Source organism: Miniopterus schreibersii, assembly GCF_964146895.1.
Source record: "Miniopterus schreibersii genome assembly, chromosome: 10".
Taxonomy (NCBI): domain Eukaryota; kingdom Metazoa; phylum Chordata; class Mammalia; order Chiroptera; family Miniopteridae; genus Miniopterus; species Miniopterus schreibersii.
In genome coordinates, this window is record NC_138110.1 from 38,124,020 (window position 1) to 38,142,909 (window position 18,890).

An 18,890-nucleotide genomic window follows, 5' to 3' on the forward strand; every position below is an offset into this window, starting at 1 on the left:
TGCACATTTGTTGCAAAGATTTGATAATGCAAACATCAATTCCGAAGTAGACATGTTTAAGATATTTTGCTAGTTTTAAAATTATGAGACAGGAGTATACAGAAAACTATTTTCTGCAAAATATAGAGAAGAATATAAAAACCAGAACCCAGCAACCGCTGGCAGGATTTTGGTGTCTTAGTTTATTCATATAGACAAACATACAGTATACATTACTGTTAATATCCTACATTGTTTTTATTTGTATCAGAGTATTTTCTTGTCATACATAGTCTTTGAAAATGTTTGCATAAGAAATATATTGCTATTTTAACTCCTATTGTCAGTATATGGGCAGTCTTTTCACTATTCCCTTAATATTGCCAAATATTATCATTTTTATAGCATTATTCAGGTATAATTGACGTACAATAAAGTGCACGTATTTAAACTGTAATTTAGTTTTGATGATGTATGTTTACACTAGTGAAACTATCACCACAGTCAAGATAAGGAATACTTCTATTACTTCTGAAAGCTTTTTCCTGCCTTTGGGAATACCTCCCCTTTTTTCCTGCTCCTATCCACAAGCAACTGTTGATCAGCTTTCTATCACTAGAGATTGGTAGGCATCTTCTAGAATTTTACATAAATGGGATCATATAGTTTGTACTTTTTTGGGGTGGTGGTGGAGGAGGTTTGGCTTCTTTAACTCAGCATAATCATTTTGAGATTCATCCATGTTGTTGCATGTATCAATAGCCCATTCCTTTTTATTGCTGAATAGCATTCCACTTTATGGTTGTACCACATTTATCTTTTTCCCTATTGATAGACATTTGGGTTGTTTCCAGTTTGGGGCTGTTACAGTAAAGCTATGTACATTTGTATACAAGTCTTTGTGTGCACACAACCTTTCTATTAGATAAATACCTAGAAGTAAGGAGAATGGCTGGGTTATATGGGAAATGCATGTTTGTAGGCCTTTTGGGGGGTTTGTTTTTAATTTTTAAAAAATTGAGGTAAAGTTCACAACATAAAATTAACTGTTTTGTGCGTACAATTTAGTGGCATTCAGTAATTCATAGTGTTGTGCAGCCATCACCTCTGTCTACTTCCAAAACATTTTCACCCCAAAAGGGAACCCATACCCAAATCTCTGGATTTGCCTATTTTGTACATTTCATATAAATACAGTCACACAATATATGAGCTTTAGGTGTCTGGCTTCTTTTCACTTACCATAATGTTCTCAAGCTTGATGCTCATTGTAGCATGTGTCAGTACTTTGTTCCTTTTTATGGCTGAATAGTGTTCCATTGTATGTACATAACATATCCTATTTATCCATTTATGGATATTTTTGTATTGTTTCCACCTTTTGGCTATTGTGAGTAGTGCTGCTTTGAACATTTTTGTACAGGTATTTGTTTGAACATATTTCAGTTCTTTTAGGTATATTCCTAAGAGTGAATTTTCTAGATCATGTGATAATTCCGTTTAGCTTTTTGAGACACCACCAAACTGTTTCCCACAGTGTCTGCACCATTTTATATTCTCACCATAAGTGTACAAGAGTTCCATTTTCCCCACTTCTTCACAACTTACTTTCCTTCTTCTAAGTAAAGCTATGCTAGTGGGTGCAGAGTTCTATCTTGTTGTAATCACTTACATTCCTCTGATAACTAAAGATGTTGAGCATCTGTTCATATACTTGTTGGTCTTTTGTATATGTTTTGAGAAATGTCTGTCCAAGTCCTTTGCCCATTTTAAAAATTGGGTTGTCATTCTATTTCTGCGTTGTGAGTTCTTTATTTAGTTTAGATACAAGTCCCTTATTGTGGGTATATGGTTTGCAAATATTTTCTCCCAGTCTCTTGCTTGCCTTTCATTTTCTTAACATTATCTTTTGAAAATCAAAAGTTTTGATCTTGATAATGTCCAAGTTTCAACTTTTTCTTTTATATCTGTTTCTTTTTGGTGAACTTTTAAAGAAATCTTTGCCAAATCCATGGTTAAGATTTTCAGCTGTGTTTTCTTCTAGAAGTGTTTTAATTTCAGCCTTACCTTTGGGTCTGTGATCCATTAAGAGCCAGTTTTTGTTTTTGTTCTTTATTTGCATATTTCTGGGAGAAACTAAAGACCTGAATAAACAAAGAGAGATTTTTAAAAATTTATATCAAAGGGCTTAATGTTGTTAAGATGTCAGGTCTCCCCAAATTGATCTATGTAGTCAAAATAATCCCAAGCAAAATTGTAGCAGGATTAGTGTGTGTGTGTGTGTGTACATGTAGAAATTGACAAGCTGATTCTAAAATTTATATAGAAATGAAAAGGACCTACAATAGCCAAAATAATTTTCAAAGAGAAGAACAAAGATATAGGACTTATACTACCTGATTTCAACACCTATATAAAGCTCTAATAATTAAGAGAATGTGGTACTGATGAAAGGATACACACATAGATCCATAGAACAGTTAGAGTCCAGAAATAACCACCCACATATCTATATCTATATGTCTCTCTATATCATCTATATCTAATTTATATATATATATCTATGACCTAGATACAGATATATTAAATTGATTCTTGATAAAGGTGCAAGGCAGTTTACTGGAGGAAAGGATTATATTTTTGCTTTGTGGTTGATGTTGACTTTTGTATATTGACCTTATATCTAGTAACCTTACAGAAATTTCTTATTAAATCTAAATAATTCTAGATTCTTTTGGCATTCCTATTCAGACAGTCATATCTTTTGAAAACATTTTTTTCCTCTATTCTCAGTTCTTATATGTTTAGTTTTCTTGAGAAAGCATGTTACTAGGGCTTTATAAGGTACAATGTTGAAAGAACTTGCGACAGCTTTCTTATTTTATTCCTTATTTTCAGAGGAAAGCTTTTAATGTTTTAGCATTAAGATGTTTGCTCTAAGTTTTTTTGATAGACCTTTTCGAGATTGTTTTATGTTAAAGAAGTTTATATATATTCATACACAAATATCACACAATTGTAATTTTTTTAAAACTTAGTTTATTAATTGGTTTACTTTTACCAATGATTGTATATATTGTAATATCTTATAGTATTTCTACAGTAATTAGAAATGTAGAGATCTTTGAATCCAGTTATGTAGGATTGTATTGATAGATTTTCACCTTACATTCCTGGAATAAATACCTTGCTTAGTTGTGATGTATTTTCTTTTTATGCATAATTCAGTATGCTAATATTTTGCTTATAATTTTTATCTATATTACTGATTAAGATTAGCCTGTAATTTTTCCCTCATATTTTTCTAATCACATTTTGATATTAAATTTATCAGAATCTCTTAAATTTTGGTCAAAGCAACTACATCAATGTATATTACATTTATACATATATACACAGTTTTCCATAAAACATTTTAATTAATTACTTACTATTGAGAATTTCTTTTCTTTGGTACATTGTCTCCTTAGAATTTCATAAAAAAACTGGTTCTTATAGTTCATTATTCAAACATGGTTTAGCTGAGACATATTCATAGTATCTATAATTTTTCTGCGGTATAAATATCCCACACTAAATTCTTTTTACACGTCTTCAGCAGTTTGTGTATCTTATAGCAATATTTTCGACAAAGGAATATATCTTCGTTTTTCATCACACTATTTTCTGACTACTATTTCAGACTTTTTTGTAGTTTGAGAATAAGTATTTCCCCAAGCGATTTGTAGCTTTTTGTGTTTTCTATTTAAGAAAACCTTAAAGAAATTTCTAAACATTTTATTATATTTAGTGAAAAAATTTAAAGGTAAAGCTCTGGACTGAATGCTGTGTGACTGAAAATCACTAAAAAATATTTTGGAAGATTTATCTTTACCCTCTGGAAGCTCAGACTTCAAACGTTGAGCCAAATATTATGGCTTCATATGCTCATTAGCTTATATCAAGGCATAATAATGACACTTAAGTAAAGGGTGACCAGCATTATATACATCGTCCGTATTTCATGGCCTCCTGGAGAACTAGCTTATTGCCATTTGATTATATGTGATACATTTTTACCAGGGTAGCTAACAAAGAACTCATACCAGCATTGGAAGCCTTTGCCATTTTCTCTTTGTTCACATTGCATCATTAATATCACCCAGTCTGGAGCTCTTTTGCAATGGTCTCTTATGATCTGAGTGTATTTTGTGAATTAACTAAAACTAGATAATATAGTCTATAAATCTTCCTAACCAAGCTCTCAAAATATAGTACCTATGATACCCTGAAAGCAGGGACTTCTGTCAGTCTCTGAAGGTAGTTGCCATACTTCCCTGAGGTTACTGTGCATCCTGCACTTGTCCTTTGACCATGTGACATGTGGACCATATGAAGGCACCATTGTCAATCTGTGTGTATAATATTTGTCTAATATTTTTGATAAAAATAAATATTAAAGACTTTAAAATATTCCCATGTCTCATGCGCACACTGCACTTTGAGAATCTAACTGAAGTCAATAAGGAACCATGGAGATGCTTTCAGTAAGGAAATAGCTGCTTTGCATTTTTATAGACGAGCTGGGCAGGGATGTGAAGTGTCTTTTTCTCCAGTGAGGAACCAGCCTCTTATTCTACTTTGTAGCTCTAGCACTTACTTAAAATAGGTATTCAGTAAATATTTTTCAACTCAACTGAAATTCTTCTAAATCAGTCATTTTTATCCAGGAACCGTATCAGAATAATCTGTGGTGCTTTGAAAAAAAACAGTACCAGTATTAGTATTAGTATTAGTATTAGTATTAGTATTAGTATTAGTATTAGTATTAGTATTAGTATTAGCAGTGGACAAACAAACAAAAAACCCCAAACCAAATAACATTAGCTTAAATAAGTTAGGGTTTTTTTTTTTCCCACCTTAAAGAAGGCAGGAGGTGGGCAGTTTGGGCCTGGGGTAGCAGTTTCAGGTGTTAGGGGCTGTTTCAGATGTCATATTCTCGTCAGCAGGAAGGAGGAAGGGGCAAAAATAGGAGTGTGCCTTTCCCTTTAAGGAGATCTGATGAATTCCTCACAATACTTCCATTCTGCTTGCGCAGAACTTAGTCATATGGCCACAGCTGCCAGAGAGACTACAAAATAGTCTTGTAGCAGGGGGGCAAGGTAGCCAGCTAACAAACCAGGGTTCTCCGTAAGGAAGGAGAGACAGGCGGTGTGAGAAATTAGCGATCTCTGTTGTAATACACAGGCCTAGTTCACTCTTAGAAGGCCTGATTCACTAGTTCTGGGCTAAAACTGGGCCTTCTAATTAAAAAAAAAAAAAAAAGCAAAACCAAACAAACCCTGTACCTGATCCAGATGTATTCTTCCTGATGGAGACCTTGGCTTTAAGCCAGTTTTGAACAGGACACATCTACTAATTCTTGGACTGAGAAACTGTCTTCTTGGAGGGCATGGATTCAGCTACTTTCTAAACTACCCAATTTGCCATTTTACAGTGATATAATCCTTGACTGGGGCCCAAGGGATGGTTTTAACAAACCCTTTACTATATGTAGTCCAGGTAACTCTGCCCCCCACCTCCCAAAAAGTGAGACCCTCTGCTTCTAAGATTCATAATCATGTATTTCCATCAACAACGCCATTGGGCTGTGTAGTTATTGACAACACGGTTGGAAAGCTTATGGGATTTGGGGTTAAAAGATCTTGGGTTTCAGTTCTTATTCCTCTGCTAACCTTTGGCAAGTCACAAACTTCATGATACGCAGTTTATACGCATACACATTCCTCATAGGGCTGCTAGTAGGATTTAATGGCCTAACAGTATGTAAAAGTGCCTTTTAAACTGAAGTGCTGCGCATGTAATTTATTAGTAGATACAGAACTATCCCTGTGTACACAGAGCCAGTTTTTATGCAAATGTTTACGAAGTTCTTTTTTTGCCGAATAACCTCTCATACTGAAGTTAAGAATAATGAGATTTTTAGAGACATTTTTGCTCAGGGCCCTGCACTTTAATTATTACTTTTTCTTGGTAAACTTTGAAATGCTTATTAGTGCTGGTTAAAGAGATCTTATTTTTAAAAGTTATTTTGCATTGCTCCTGTGTACCCTATACCTATCCTGTTACTCTACACCTTGATATTTATTCATTTAAAAATATTATTTCAGTACTTGCCTTTGAGCATGCTCCAGTCATTGTTCCTGGCAGTGGAGAGTGCAATCATGAGTGAATATTTAATGGCGAGTTAAAGAGATATGATAAAAAGTAGACTTTTAAGAATTTCAGAATCTTCATTAAATCGGTTGGTTTAGAATTTTACCATTTTGATGCAGCCAAAATTGATTTATTACATTACAGTGAATGTTGTTTGGAGTGTGTTCAGTATATACCATTACATGGCAGTTTAGCATCCTGTTCTATAATTTGCCTTTTGAAACTTTTAATACATTATACTATAATCTGGAAATTATACATTGCAGTGCATAGTGTTTTTAGGAATATAATCCTGTAAGTGCTGTTTCTGGAATGTAAAATGTACATAGTTATAGAAATGTAAACTGATTGTAGGCATTCCTTATGTGAGTGTTCTAATCAGTGTCAAGTGATTCAACTTAGCAGTTGAAAGAAAATTTCTGAGATCTCGCTCGTACCAAATTATTTCAAATGACAGAACAATTGAACAAGGCAGTGAGGTAAATGTGTATTGAATCTACTGTTGGTGGCATACTTTGGAAGTGGGCAGTGCTTTTGTTTCAAAAGACATATTTTTCTTTTCTGCTTTTTTTAAAAAAGAAATGTAAAACCTAAACTTTTATTTTATTTTATCTAGTTACTAGTCTTCAATTGATTTTATTTTTATGACGTTATTTTTATATATATTTTTAAATGTGTCTTTATTGTTGAAATTATTACAGATGTCCCTTTTCCCCCCCATTGATCCCCTCCACTCTGCCCCTCCCCCCCAGGCCTTCCCCATACTTTTATCTATTTCTGTAGGTTATGCATATAAGTTCTTGGATTAATCTCTCTCCATCCACTCCCCCACCCCTACCATGACATTATTTTTAAATCAGTCTGACAAAACAAGCATCATATATTTTGGGTTTATATTGATTCTTCCAAGTATCATTATCACCTTCTTTTAAAATCCCCTAATTGTTTACCAAATATTTCTTAAGTGCCTATTTATTGGGCTCTGTCCTAGATACTGGAGTATTCAGCTATCCTCCAAATTCTTACATGATTTAAATGTCTGAAGATAAACTTGGAAGTAATTAACAGATTATCAGCAGAAATTTCAGTTTAACAAGCTCCCTGGAGGTCCTTTTACTTAGAGCCTGTCTGTAAATCAACAATCAAATATAAGCCCTCATCCTTCCTAAAGCAGAGCCTAAGGGCGGAGACAAATACAGGTATTTCCCAATGGGATCTCCTTTTCTCTTGGCTTGAGCCAGATTGAGGAAGTTGGCAATGCCAATAAAAATGGGGGCTTTTTTAATGGTGTCAGAAGCCAGTCACAATCAACTAATGCTTGACCGACCAGTTGCCCTGTTTTGGGTTGACCAGATTAGTGTGAGCGAGGCTTTGGAGGGCCTTGGAAATGATCTCATTTTTAATCTCAGGGCAAACTTTTTATGTCCTGTATAATGTTAAGAGACTAGGTTGATGACCTCTTTGTTTCCTGTTCTATTTCTCATATGCACTGAGGCAAAAGGAACAATTAAAAGAAAACTTCACTAACATCCCCACCTGCCTGTATCTGCACGTACATTCTTTCTTTTCCCCTGCAACCAAGGATGAACTTTCCACGCCCTGAGCAGAGGCTAACTGTACACTTGTTGGATTAGCTCTCAAGGATATTTCAGCAGTTCTCTCCCCTCCCTCCTACATCATTAACTTCCCTTTCTCTGTGGAATCTTTCTCATCAATGTAGAAACACACTTGATTGTCTTTCACAATAAAGCCTTATTGGCCCCATATCTTCTTCCAGCAGTTGCCTCAATTTTCTCTTCATTTTAGCAAAACTTAAGAATGGGCTATACTCACTCCAAGTTTCCTTCTCTTGTTTTCTTGACCCACTCCAGTGAGATCTTTGCCTTTATAACATCTGTTCAATACTCCACTGAAAGTGCTGTTGTCAAGTTCACTACTGACCTCCTCACTAAATCCAGACGTCTTTTCTTAGTTCTCATGTTATTTGATCTGTCCTTAGTGTTTAACATATTAATCACTTTTCCCTCCTTGAAATTCCTTGAAATATTTCCGTTAGCCTTTCCAGATACCACACATTTCTGGTTTTCCTTCTATCTCTGTCTTCTTTTGTTTCCTTTGCCAGTTCTTTCGCATTTTCTCCCATCAGAAGGAAATCTCAGTCCTTGGATTTCTTCCTATTTTTATCTCACTTTTCTCTTAGTGATTCTACCTAGTCTTATGGCTTAAAGTACAGTCTATTTGCAGATGACTCCTAGAGTTACATTTCTAGCCTGGACCTCTTCCCTGAACATCTGTTTGCCAGCCTGACATCTACTCTTGGATGTCTGATGGCATCTCACACATACTGTTTACGAAAGTGCCCCTGGCTGCTCCTGCCTCCCCTGCAGTCTTCACCATGTTAGGTAATGAATGATGACTGTCTGCAGTCCCTCCAGCCAAAACCATGGAGTCATCCCTGGTTCCTCTTTTCTCTTACATGGCATAGTTAATCTGTCAGCAAATCATTTAGGCCTGCCTTCAAAGTGTATCCAGAACCCGACCGTTTCTCAACATCTCCATTGCTGTTACCTGCCTCTTACCCAGGTTGTGCAGTGCCCTCTTAAGGGTTCTTTTTTATTCTACTCCTGACCCCCCCCCCCCAGGCCTCCTTTTTAACATATCAGCCAGAGAGATCATATTAAAATGTAAATCAAATAATATTGCTCCTCTGCTCAGAACCGTTCAGTGGCTCCCCGTTCACTAGGAGTCAAAGCCCGAGTTCTTACAGTGGGCTGCGAACTCGGTGCAGTCTTCCTCCCCACCCACAGCCCCCTTGCACATCCTCCCTCTCCATTTCCTCCCGGAAGACAAACTCTGTGGTTACCAAGGCTTATTTATTTTTATAAATTTTTAAAAAATATGTCTTTAATGATTTCAGACAGAGGAAGGGAGAAAGAGAGAGACCAGAAACATCAGTGATGGGAGAGAGTCGTTGGTCGGCTGCCTCCTGCAGGCCCCCTGCTGGGGATCGAGCCCACGGCCTGGGCATGTGCCCTGATGGGGAATCGAACCAGTGTCTCCTGGCTCATAGGTCGATGCTCAACTGTTGAGTCACACTGGCCGGGGAGGCATATTTATTTATAAGTAAATACCTCTTTTAGTGTAGGAAAGACTGAAAAAAGGCCTTCAAGAACATAAGGAAATTTTATTACATTTGAAAAGGCAGTGGTGGGATGGCATAGATGGGCTTTAGAGTTCATGAAAACCCTAAAGTTCTATGTGTGCAAAGGTGCTTTGTAAGTTTATAAAACAAACCAAGCGTTTACTATATGCTCCTGAGGATATATTACTGTACTTGATCGTGCCTCAGACACGAGATCAAATTTTAATTTTTCTGGACCCTGGAGGCGAGTGTGATTCAGCCTGGCCTTGGATGATCCCAGCCTGGCTGTGTATTCGCCTGAGAGCCCCATCCCCCTCCTCCACCAGAACAGTGCCATAGTCTTCTGTGAGCAAAGACCCCTCACCAACTGTAAATGACCAGATCCACTTTTTTTTTAAGTAGTTTTTTTTTTTTGTTTTTTTTTTTAACATATCTTTATTGATTTCAGAGAGAGGAAAGGAGGGGGAAGAGAGAGAGAGAGAAACATCAATGCTGAGAGAGCCATCGATCTGCTGCCTCGCCCGCAACCTGGGCATGTGCCCTGGCTGGAACTGAACCCCGATCTCCTGGATCCTAGGTCGATGCTCAGCCGCTGAGCCACGCCCGGCTGGGTAGACCCACTTTTTAACAGCTATGTGGCAATGGCAGGGAGGCACCAAAAACACATATCTTTAAAGATGTTTCAAAGTCAGTATATTGTTGCTCATTAAACCTTAGAAATAAGTGTCATTGTAATTCCTTATCTGAAAGGTAAAGTAGATGTTTTTAAATTCAAGATCTAGTATTTCAGTGTTGAGCTAATACATTCTTTATAATTATAGCCATATATCTGATAACAGAGGAGAAATGAGTAGGGCTAATGCTGTGGAACTGACCAGAGTATGCCAGTTGAGAGCTTCATCACACTGATCATAAAGGCCAGAATTTCACCTCTTCTGTAATTGGGTGATTGGACACAGTGTTCTGTGAACCCTAATCACCTACTCCCCAGTTAGTGTATGTGTTTGCCATATTTAATTATTGTCTCTGCCTGATATGACCTCTGTGAAACGTAGGTAAATAACAGGTACTGTGTAGAATGAGAGAGCAGATAAAATGTGTATATGCTGGCTGGCACATGACTTTTATAACACTGGATTCTTTTTCTGGCATTCATTCACTGTCAACGTGAAGAATACTATGGAAGAATTCATTGTGAATTTCACCTGCCAGCATGAAATGTAGTTAAGATGAAAGATTATCCACTTAACAGTGGTTTGACTAGACTACTGGGAAAGCTTGAATTTGCATTAATCTTAAAGGGCTATAGATATGGAGCAATGTATATGTTTATTATTAAGTGTGTGGTGGTCCTTAAATGTTCCCTAATAAAAAGTTTGATATTTGTGTCCACTTGGTTATATGTTCATTTTTGTTGTGGGAAAGGCATAGGGCTGAGGGTGTAAATTTTATATGTGAATTTGAAAAATAAAATGTCAACCATATTTTAGAAATATTCTAATGTAAATATAAACACATATGTTGGGATCCACTAATTTTGTAAAGGAAGTTCTTTATTCCTTTAATAACTAGGGGAATTATTATAGTTTGAAAATTTCAAAAGCATCATTAGTATGTATGTATTGATACATAACGTAATTGAAGCTGTGCCCAGAATTGTGATGAGGTCTTGCATAAAAGGTCCTGTTTCTGTTACAGCATGGTCTGTTTTTTATTTCAAGCTACTTTTAAGTTTAATCTGCATTATTAATGTCTCCATCACATTTTTATTGAGATGTAATGGACATAAAACATTCTATTAGTTTCAGGTACACAATATAATGATTCAGTATTTTTATATATTGCAAAATGATCACCACAATTCTCTATCACTTTTTTGGTCTAGACCAGGGGTCAGAAAAATTTTTCTGTAAAGGATCAGGTAATAAATATTTTAGACTTTACAGGCCATACAGCCTTTATTTTAACTATTGTCTCTCAACTTCACTGTTGTAGAGAGGGCAGCAAAAACAGCAATAGACAAGGCATAACTGAATGGGCATGATGTGTTCCAATAAAACTTTACTTAGAAAAACAGGTGATGGGCTAGAATTGACTTATGGGCCATAGTTTTCTGATTCCTGGTCTATAATAATACATCAAGCCCAGATCTTAGGTTGCCCATCTCTGTGGTGTAAATATTTGCAGGCTGGCCAATACAAAGCTTCCAACTTGACATCATTGCATTCAGAGTGGACAGATGTGCAGCTCCCCCCATGGTGGTATTTCCACCATCAGCTATCGTCAAGGTAAATGACACAAGAGCATAGATTATAGTAAAATGTAGTCAAATACTTAGGAAGTGATAAGTTTTTTTTGTTGTTCGTTTTTTTGTTTGTTAATCTTCACCCAAGGATATTTTTTCCTTTGATTTTCAGAGAGAGTGGAAGGGATGGGTGGGGGGAGGAAGAGGGAGAGAGAGAGGGAGAGAAACATCAACGTGAGAGAGACACATCGATTGGTTGCCTCCTGCACAAGCCCCAACCAGGACCAGGGATCAAACCTGCAACCCAGGTATGTGCCCTTGACTGGGAGTCGAACCCACCACTCTTTGTTGCACAGGCTGACACTCTACCCACTGAGCCATGTCTGCCAGTACTAGGAAGTGCTGTTTTGAATATTTATTGCTTTTTGTAGCTAATATAACTTATTTAATTATAGGCATCTATTTTATTTTTTAAATAATGACTGTTTAAGAGCTGGCTCACTAAGTTAGCAAATAAGAATGTGGAAATAGTTTAAAAGCAAGATGAAGATTTTATGAACTTGTACTCTGTATAACTCTTACCAGGGGCTCTACACTAATTTTTAAATGCAGGGGATCCACTGAGTGTTTGTGAAATACTGAGGTTGTATTGGACTTAGCATTTGTACATTGTTGCAGTGAGCTTTCTGATTGACTAAAAGGAATCAGTGGCAGTTAGGTATGTTTTCAGGTGCTTTTCAGGCAGTGAAGAACCGAACCGTTCACTGGTGCAGTTCCTGTGATATATTCATGCACTCTCTCATACGACTGTGTGCGTGATGGGGGAAATGCCATTCCGTGGGTGGTTTTAGAGTAAGGTATCTTTAGTGCAGAAGATCCTGTTATGCTTGAAACGGACATAAGTGCACTCACATCTAAACTGGCTGATTAAAAACAAGGTAAGAACGAGAGCAGTGGTTAGAGCCTCTTCTCCCCACTCTGCTTCCTACTCCCTTCACTCCTCCTCTGAATCCAAGTGAGAACAGATGTCGAGGTGGCAGAGATGAAGTGATGCTTATTTTAGATAGATAAAGGATAAATTGGATTTTGAAAAAGAATTTGTTAAGGGAACGTGATAAATTGGGGCCTTGATCATTTATTTTGCCACTTTTCTGAAATCTAGATGAATTTAGGTATTAAAACTTATGTGTTTGTTAACTGGAAGGAATAATTTAGTTGATTCTTATATTGAAAGGTACAGTTTCAACAGCACAGTTGCATTTTGATATTTCAAAAGAGAAAGATAAAGGGAGCAGCTGGGCAGGGGTGGTTTGGCTCTTCCTGAGGTGCTGGTGTTGGAATCTGCAAATAGAACAGTGCTGATAGCTCTTTTCCTTTCAAAGAGGTTTGTTTTGGATATTGTGCTCCATTTTGTAGTTGTTATTTTTTAAATAGACATTTGAACTGTATAACACATCAAATGGAGGAACAGCTTTTCCTTTTTTTTAAGTTGACTCCAGCCATTGTAAAAGTATTTCTGCTTCAGAGATAAAAATTATATATTATAGGAATATTTGCATGTCTTTTTCAGTATCTTAAAAGTTGTAATTATGTAAGTATTCCATTTTCGTCAAGTTTTGCATGTCTTCTCTGCTCATTGTTTCTTATCATTGATTGCTGTTTTTTTTTAAAAAATAATAATCTCATTGCTAAGGTGCCTGAGGACTGGAAAGATTCTCGAGATAATAAAGGTTTAACCTTATTTCTGTTATGAACTTAGCATTTTAATAAAGCTGTGTTGTAAGTTATTCCCAGGACTCTGGGAGTGTTGTACCTAATGTGTGGCTCTCAGGAACTCGGCGGGCGGAGCCCATGAGAGGGAATGTCAGGAAGCGAAAGGGTGAGAATCAGTGGAGTGAGTGAGTAATGCAGAGCAGTTGTGAGAGTTCTGTAGCTCCCAAGACGTAGAGAACGAACTTTTAACCTGGAGGTGGTTTCGGAGGTCACCTCATTCAGTGCTCTTCCAACTGTTGGAACAGCCCCTGGCTTTGGGCCTTGGGGGGACCTCAGGGAGGGAGGTGGGGCTCCAGTGCTACCCAGCACTGTTCAACTTTCTAAAACATCTGTTTTATAGGTGAGGGTTACATTTGAGAAGATGGTTCTGCTGCTAAAGTTAAAAAAAAAAAAGTTTGAAGGCCACAGAGTTGAAGACTACTGATTAGATTATTTGATGCTAGTAGAATCCTCTTATTTTACAGGTGAGGGGCCTAAGGAACAGGAGACTTCTGAGATTATACAATGGGAACAGTAAATCCCATCTTTATTGGCTCCTGTCTGGAGCACCAGGTAGACTCTGGAAATTGACGGAGATTATGGCATAGCTGCGATTTCCAGAGTTCTGATCCAGAAATATGAAAAACTGTCCCTGTCAAATCCAGTCCCTGCTAATTCCTATGACAATTAGGTTACTAAAATTTTAGGTTTTGGTTAACTGCCAAGGTTTAATGCTCTTGAATCAGATGGGAAGAATACACTTTATCTTTGAGGGATGCAAAATGAAAGCAGGCTTGGCCTGTTTTATAATTTATCTTTTATTTTTTAGGGTACTAAATTCAAGGTAAAATGGGAAATTGAAACCAGAATATGGAATTTTAAAATGAAAATTAAATTGTCATTACCTGGCAGCTTATTTCCTTTCAGTGGATATGTCAACTATTTGAAAGTAAACTGGAAGATTATAACTTAAGCTTTGGAGTGGTTTTAATTCTTTATTTTATTCAAAAACTTGCTGATGGTTTGAATTCCCCCCCCCCCCCAAAAAACCTTTTTTCTCATTAATGTTGAGGGATTCTCTGTTTTTAAAAAGTGTTATGATTTCTGATTTGGCTAATGTCCTTATACTAGGATCCTGATCATTTGAACTGGATTTGTTTGCCAGTCTTAATCTGTTTTCATTAGCTAGAGCTGTTGTGAGAAAAGGCCCCATGGGAAGAACAGAATTAGCTTAGCAATTCTGCTCATTCATCCATGGGTATATAGCACGACTGTTTTCATTTCTGACGTTGCGGTTGAACTGGATCAAAAGCAAGTAATTTTCACATACTTCTGAGTAAGTCCGTATCTCCTGTCTCTCTGAAGTCTTTTCTGTACCTCTGTTTTCTTCCAGGTGAGGAACTTTAAATTGGAACAGGAGCAAGAAAAAAACAAAATTTTGTCAGAAGCACTGGAGACGCTAGCCACTGAACACCATGAATTAGAGCAGTCCCTGGTGAAAGGCTCCCCCCCGCCCAGCGTCCTCAGTGAGGACGAGTTCTATGACGTGCTGTCAGGTAATTCAGAGGCCTGCCGGCTGGATCGTTGGTGATTTAAAGTCCACCACCTACGTGAGAGTGGACGTCACCTTGAGTTTCCTGGATTGAACAGATAGAGATGTATCACTGCAGCTCTCCAAAGTACCTCCGTTTTATGTTGTGTTACTAGGGCAGGAGCCTGAAAGTTTGGAATGAAAGTCATTACTGAGGTCCCCTGTGTTGATGGGTTATGCTGTGCTGGGGATAGAGCGCCATTAAAACTGCATGAATTTAGTATTTCTTTATTCAGTGATCATTAAATACCTCCTAGTTCCAGGTGCTATTACATGTTTAAGGATAGAGAGATGGACATTTTCTGTCCTCAAAGAGTACCCTTACTCTGTATTCTTAGAGTAAAAGATAGAGAGAAGTAACAGTTGGTAACAGTACAGTATGGTAAGTGCCAAAGTAGACGGGAGACCATGGTGTGGCTGAAGCAGCGAAGTGCTTAACTTTGCCTCGTAAATACATGCCAGAGCACAGTGTAGCGTACTGGGAATCCTGTATGGGAATCCTGCCTCTGACAGCCAGCCAGCTGTGTGACCTTCAGCAATTTCCCGGACCTCTCTGGTTTTCAGTGTTCACGGATTTAAAATGGGGTTAATAATAGTATTTATAGTATCCATTTCAGCAGGTTGAGTCAGGATTAATTGAGTTCATATGTTTAAATAGTGTTTAGGACAATGTCTGACGTGTCCTAGGTACTCAAACAATGGGAGATATATGTGGAGAGTCAAGAGTGACTTTCAAGAGGAGGTGCTACTAATTCGTTTTGACCTTCTAGGAATTTAAATGTTTTGAGGTAGGTGTGGGGGGTTATATGGAAGGAACATGTAGAGGGGAGTGGTTGGAGATCGGTGAGATAGAGAACAACTAATTATGTGAGGAAACTTAAGTGCTTATATCCTAGATGAACATATATAATTACTGGGTCGGCCGTGGAATCAGGAGACCTCGGAGGACAAGGAACTGAAGGATGCGCAGTGATGGGTAATAGACGTGAGAACTAGAAGATTAGGTTAAGGGAGTTAAAGTGACGTGACCATATAGGACAGGAAAGATGACGTTGGTAGATGGAGAAGAGATTCATTATATAATATAAACAGAGCAAATAGAAACATTATTATTAGAAGCGTGATCTCATCAAAAGGGGGAAGAGTAATTTTAATAGCCAGATTTTGAAATAATCAGAGAAAAGATGGTAGTTATGATGCTGTCAATGAGATATGGTATTTGTGAAGAGAATGACTCATTTTGGGAAGAGAAAGTAAACTGGGATCTGAAAGCAGTGGAATGAGTAACAGGAATGTGTAACGTGACTGTGGAAGGTGGCGGGGAGGGCGATGACATTTATTCGCATCTACCCTGTGCCAAATCCAGTGGTGTTATCTCCTGTATTCCTTCTGTTTGGGGCATTCAAAAAGGAAAGTACCTAGAGGGATCTTTGGATTAAATGCAAAGAGGTCTGAATATAAAAGAACCCAGACATTTTAGCTGCTCATCTTTTATGTCCTTTAAAAAAAAAAAAGAAAAAATATTCATTTAAAAAACCATACTTGTTATAAACAATTAAAAATAAAAGTGCCCATAGTACTCAGTGAAATTTTCCCTTCCTCCTTTATTCTAAATATGCACTGTTCCTGAGAGGTTCTTTTTAGCTTCTCTTCTTATGTCTGCTCTCTTCCAGACCTTTTGAAAGTATCCACATGTATATGTGCGTGTGTTCCATATGATTGTTGTTGTTTTTTAAATCATCAATGGGTTTAGCTGCGTAATTGTTCTGGATCTGCTTTTCCGTAACAACGTATCTTGGAAATCTTTCCCGTCAGTACTCCACCTCTAGCTCACTCTTTTTAAAGTTTGCATAAACGCCCATGATATGATTGACCAGTTTTCTTAATCATTCTATTCTTGACAGACATTTGGCAGCTACTGGCATCTTTCTGCTTCTTAGTCATATTTTAATACTCATCTCCACAACTGTCTCATTTGGGAAGGGGAGATAGAAAGAACTGTGCTCCCTGAGTCAATATTGGCAAATAAATTTCATCTTAGGTGTCGGTTCAGGTTGGCTCACATTACCTGCTGCCTTATGGATTACTGTGTTGAGAAAGATCCCGAGGCTGGTCCAAGTCCTAGCTTAATCAGCATGTTCTGCCGTGGCTGTGGGAAATGAAGGAAAGGGGCAGGTGCCACGCATTCGCTCCTCCCTGCCCTGAACATACTAGCCTTTCTGTGGCCTCTGCTACTATTACAGCAAATCTTGGGAATCATTTGGTACAATGTAGAACTGGGTTAAAATTAAGAGTCAGATGCCCTGGGTTCAAGTCTTGACCTGCTGATGACCTAGCCACATAATTCACTGAGGTCGTAAAAGACATCATTTGGGAATGACTTCGTCTTCTCATTACAATTTCTACACATCAACCTCCATTCCCACTTCCTCCTTCCCTTCTGTTATAAAAGAAGAAATGTTCCCCCTTAATTAAAGCCATCCCCACCTCATTTGCTCAGGCACCCATCTCCTCGTGCCTACTCAAGAACTTTTGTTTAGTTATTGTTCCTTCCACCTACACTCCAATACCGCATCATTTTAAATACTAACTTCAGGGTCATGTAGTAGTTTCCTATTGCTGCTATAACAAATTATTACAAATGTTATAGCTTAAACAGTGCAGATTTATTCTCCTATAGTCCTAGAAGTCAGAAGTCCTAAAGTCAAGGTGTTGGCAGGGCTGTGTTCCTTCCGGAGGAGCTAGGAGAGGATCTGTTTCCTTGCCTTTTCTTGTTTCCAGGGACCACCTGCCTTCCTCAGCTGAGGCCCCATCCTCCGTCTTCGACACCAGTGGGACATCTTCCAGGCCCTCGCTGACTCTGACATTCTTTCCTCCCTTTATAAGGACGCTAGGAATTACAGTGGGCCCGCCTCCCTCATCAAGGTCCTTAACTCAGTCACATCTGCAGAGTCCTTTTACCATGTACAGTTCCAGAAATTAGGACATGGACATCTTTGGGGGGCTATTTTCTGACTATCACCATTCCCAAATGTATACATCTGATCTCCTCTTATGTACTTAACTGTCAGCTGGGTAAATAAAAAATGAATTCTTGATCTTCCCCCTAGATCTTCTTTCTTCTAGAGTTTGCCTCATTTTGGTAAATGGGACCCCCTTCGTCTCCTAAAGCTAGAAACCTGGGAGTAACTTGGGACATACATGTACCAGAGCCTGACACCCAACCAAGGCCTGTCCATTCTACTTCAGATCAGACCTTGAACCCATCTGTGTTCTGTTACTGTAGCGCAGTGGTTGAAAGTATAGGTGTTGGGGCAGAGGCTGTTTTGATAAATTGTGCCTCTGCTAGTTGTTACACCCCGAGGAAAGTTACTTCACTTTTCCATGCCTCATTTCTTCATCAAATACAGTGAGATATAAATTCATAAATATTTGTACTCAAAACAGTGTCTGGAACACTAAGAAGTTGACAAATATCAGCTCTCATTATCGCCACCTGCGTTGCATCCACTCTTGTCCAACCTCTTAACTCAAGGTCCTGCTTCCAGCCCTGCCCTGCCCTCCAGAATTTCACTCTCTGCGTGCTCCCAGGTGACACTTTGTAGCAGTGACATTGTCACATTCCCCGCCTAAAATTCTTCAGTGGCTTCTCATTTCACCGAGCATAATATTCAGACTCCGTAACAGGTCTTCAAGGCTGTTGACGGGATCGTCAGACAAGTCTTGAGCTCATACCACACCGGCTTCCTCCAGGCCTCAGGTGCCATAGTGACAGCGGGCGTTTGGGTACAGAGTTAATTGAGAACGAGAAAAGGGGATGCATACCTATATTTCATTTAAAGCTTATTTTTAATTGCCAAATCAAATAATAGATTACATCAAGCCTATGTTAATATTTAAAAGATGTAAAAAAAGGTTTTTAGAGATACTTCTCTTAAAATATTTGTCAGTTGTTTTCACTAAATGCTTCATCTTTTTAAAACTTG

The 18,890-nt window shown here is 37.9% G+C and overlaps 1 protein-coding gene across 8 annotated transcripts in view; it reads left to right on the forward strand.

Annotated features, from left to right (window-relative positions):
• OSBPL1A (oxysterol binding protein like 1A) overlaps positions 1 to 18,890 on the forward strand; it is a 164,131-nt gene that overhangs the window by 78,839 nt on the left and 66,402 nt on the right. For 6 of the 8 annotated variants that reach the window (XM_081148382.1, XM_081148383.1, XM_081148387.1 and 3 more), the window contains one exon: positions 14,707 to 14,869. The exons of the other annotated variants lie outside the window; for them this stretch is intronic. In XM_081148382.1, coding sequence (XP_081004508.1) covers positions 14,707 to 14,869 — 163 coding nt within the window. The remainder of the gene's footprint in view (positions 1 to 14,706; positions 14,870 to 18,890) is intronic. 8 annotated transcript variants of the gene reach the window in all.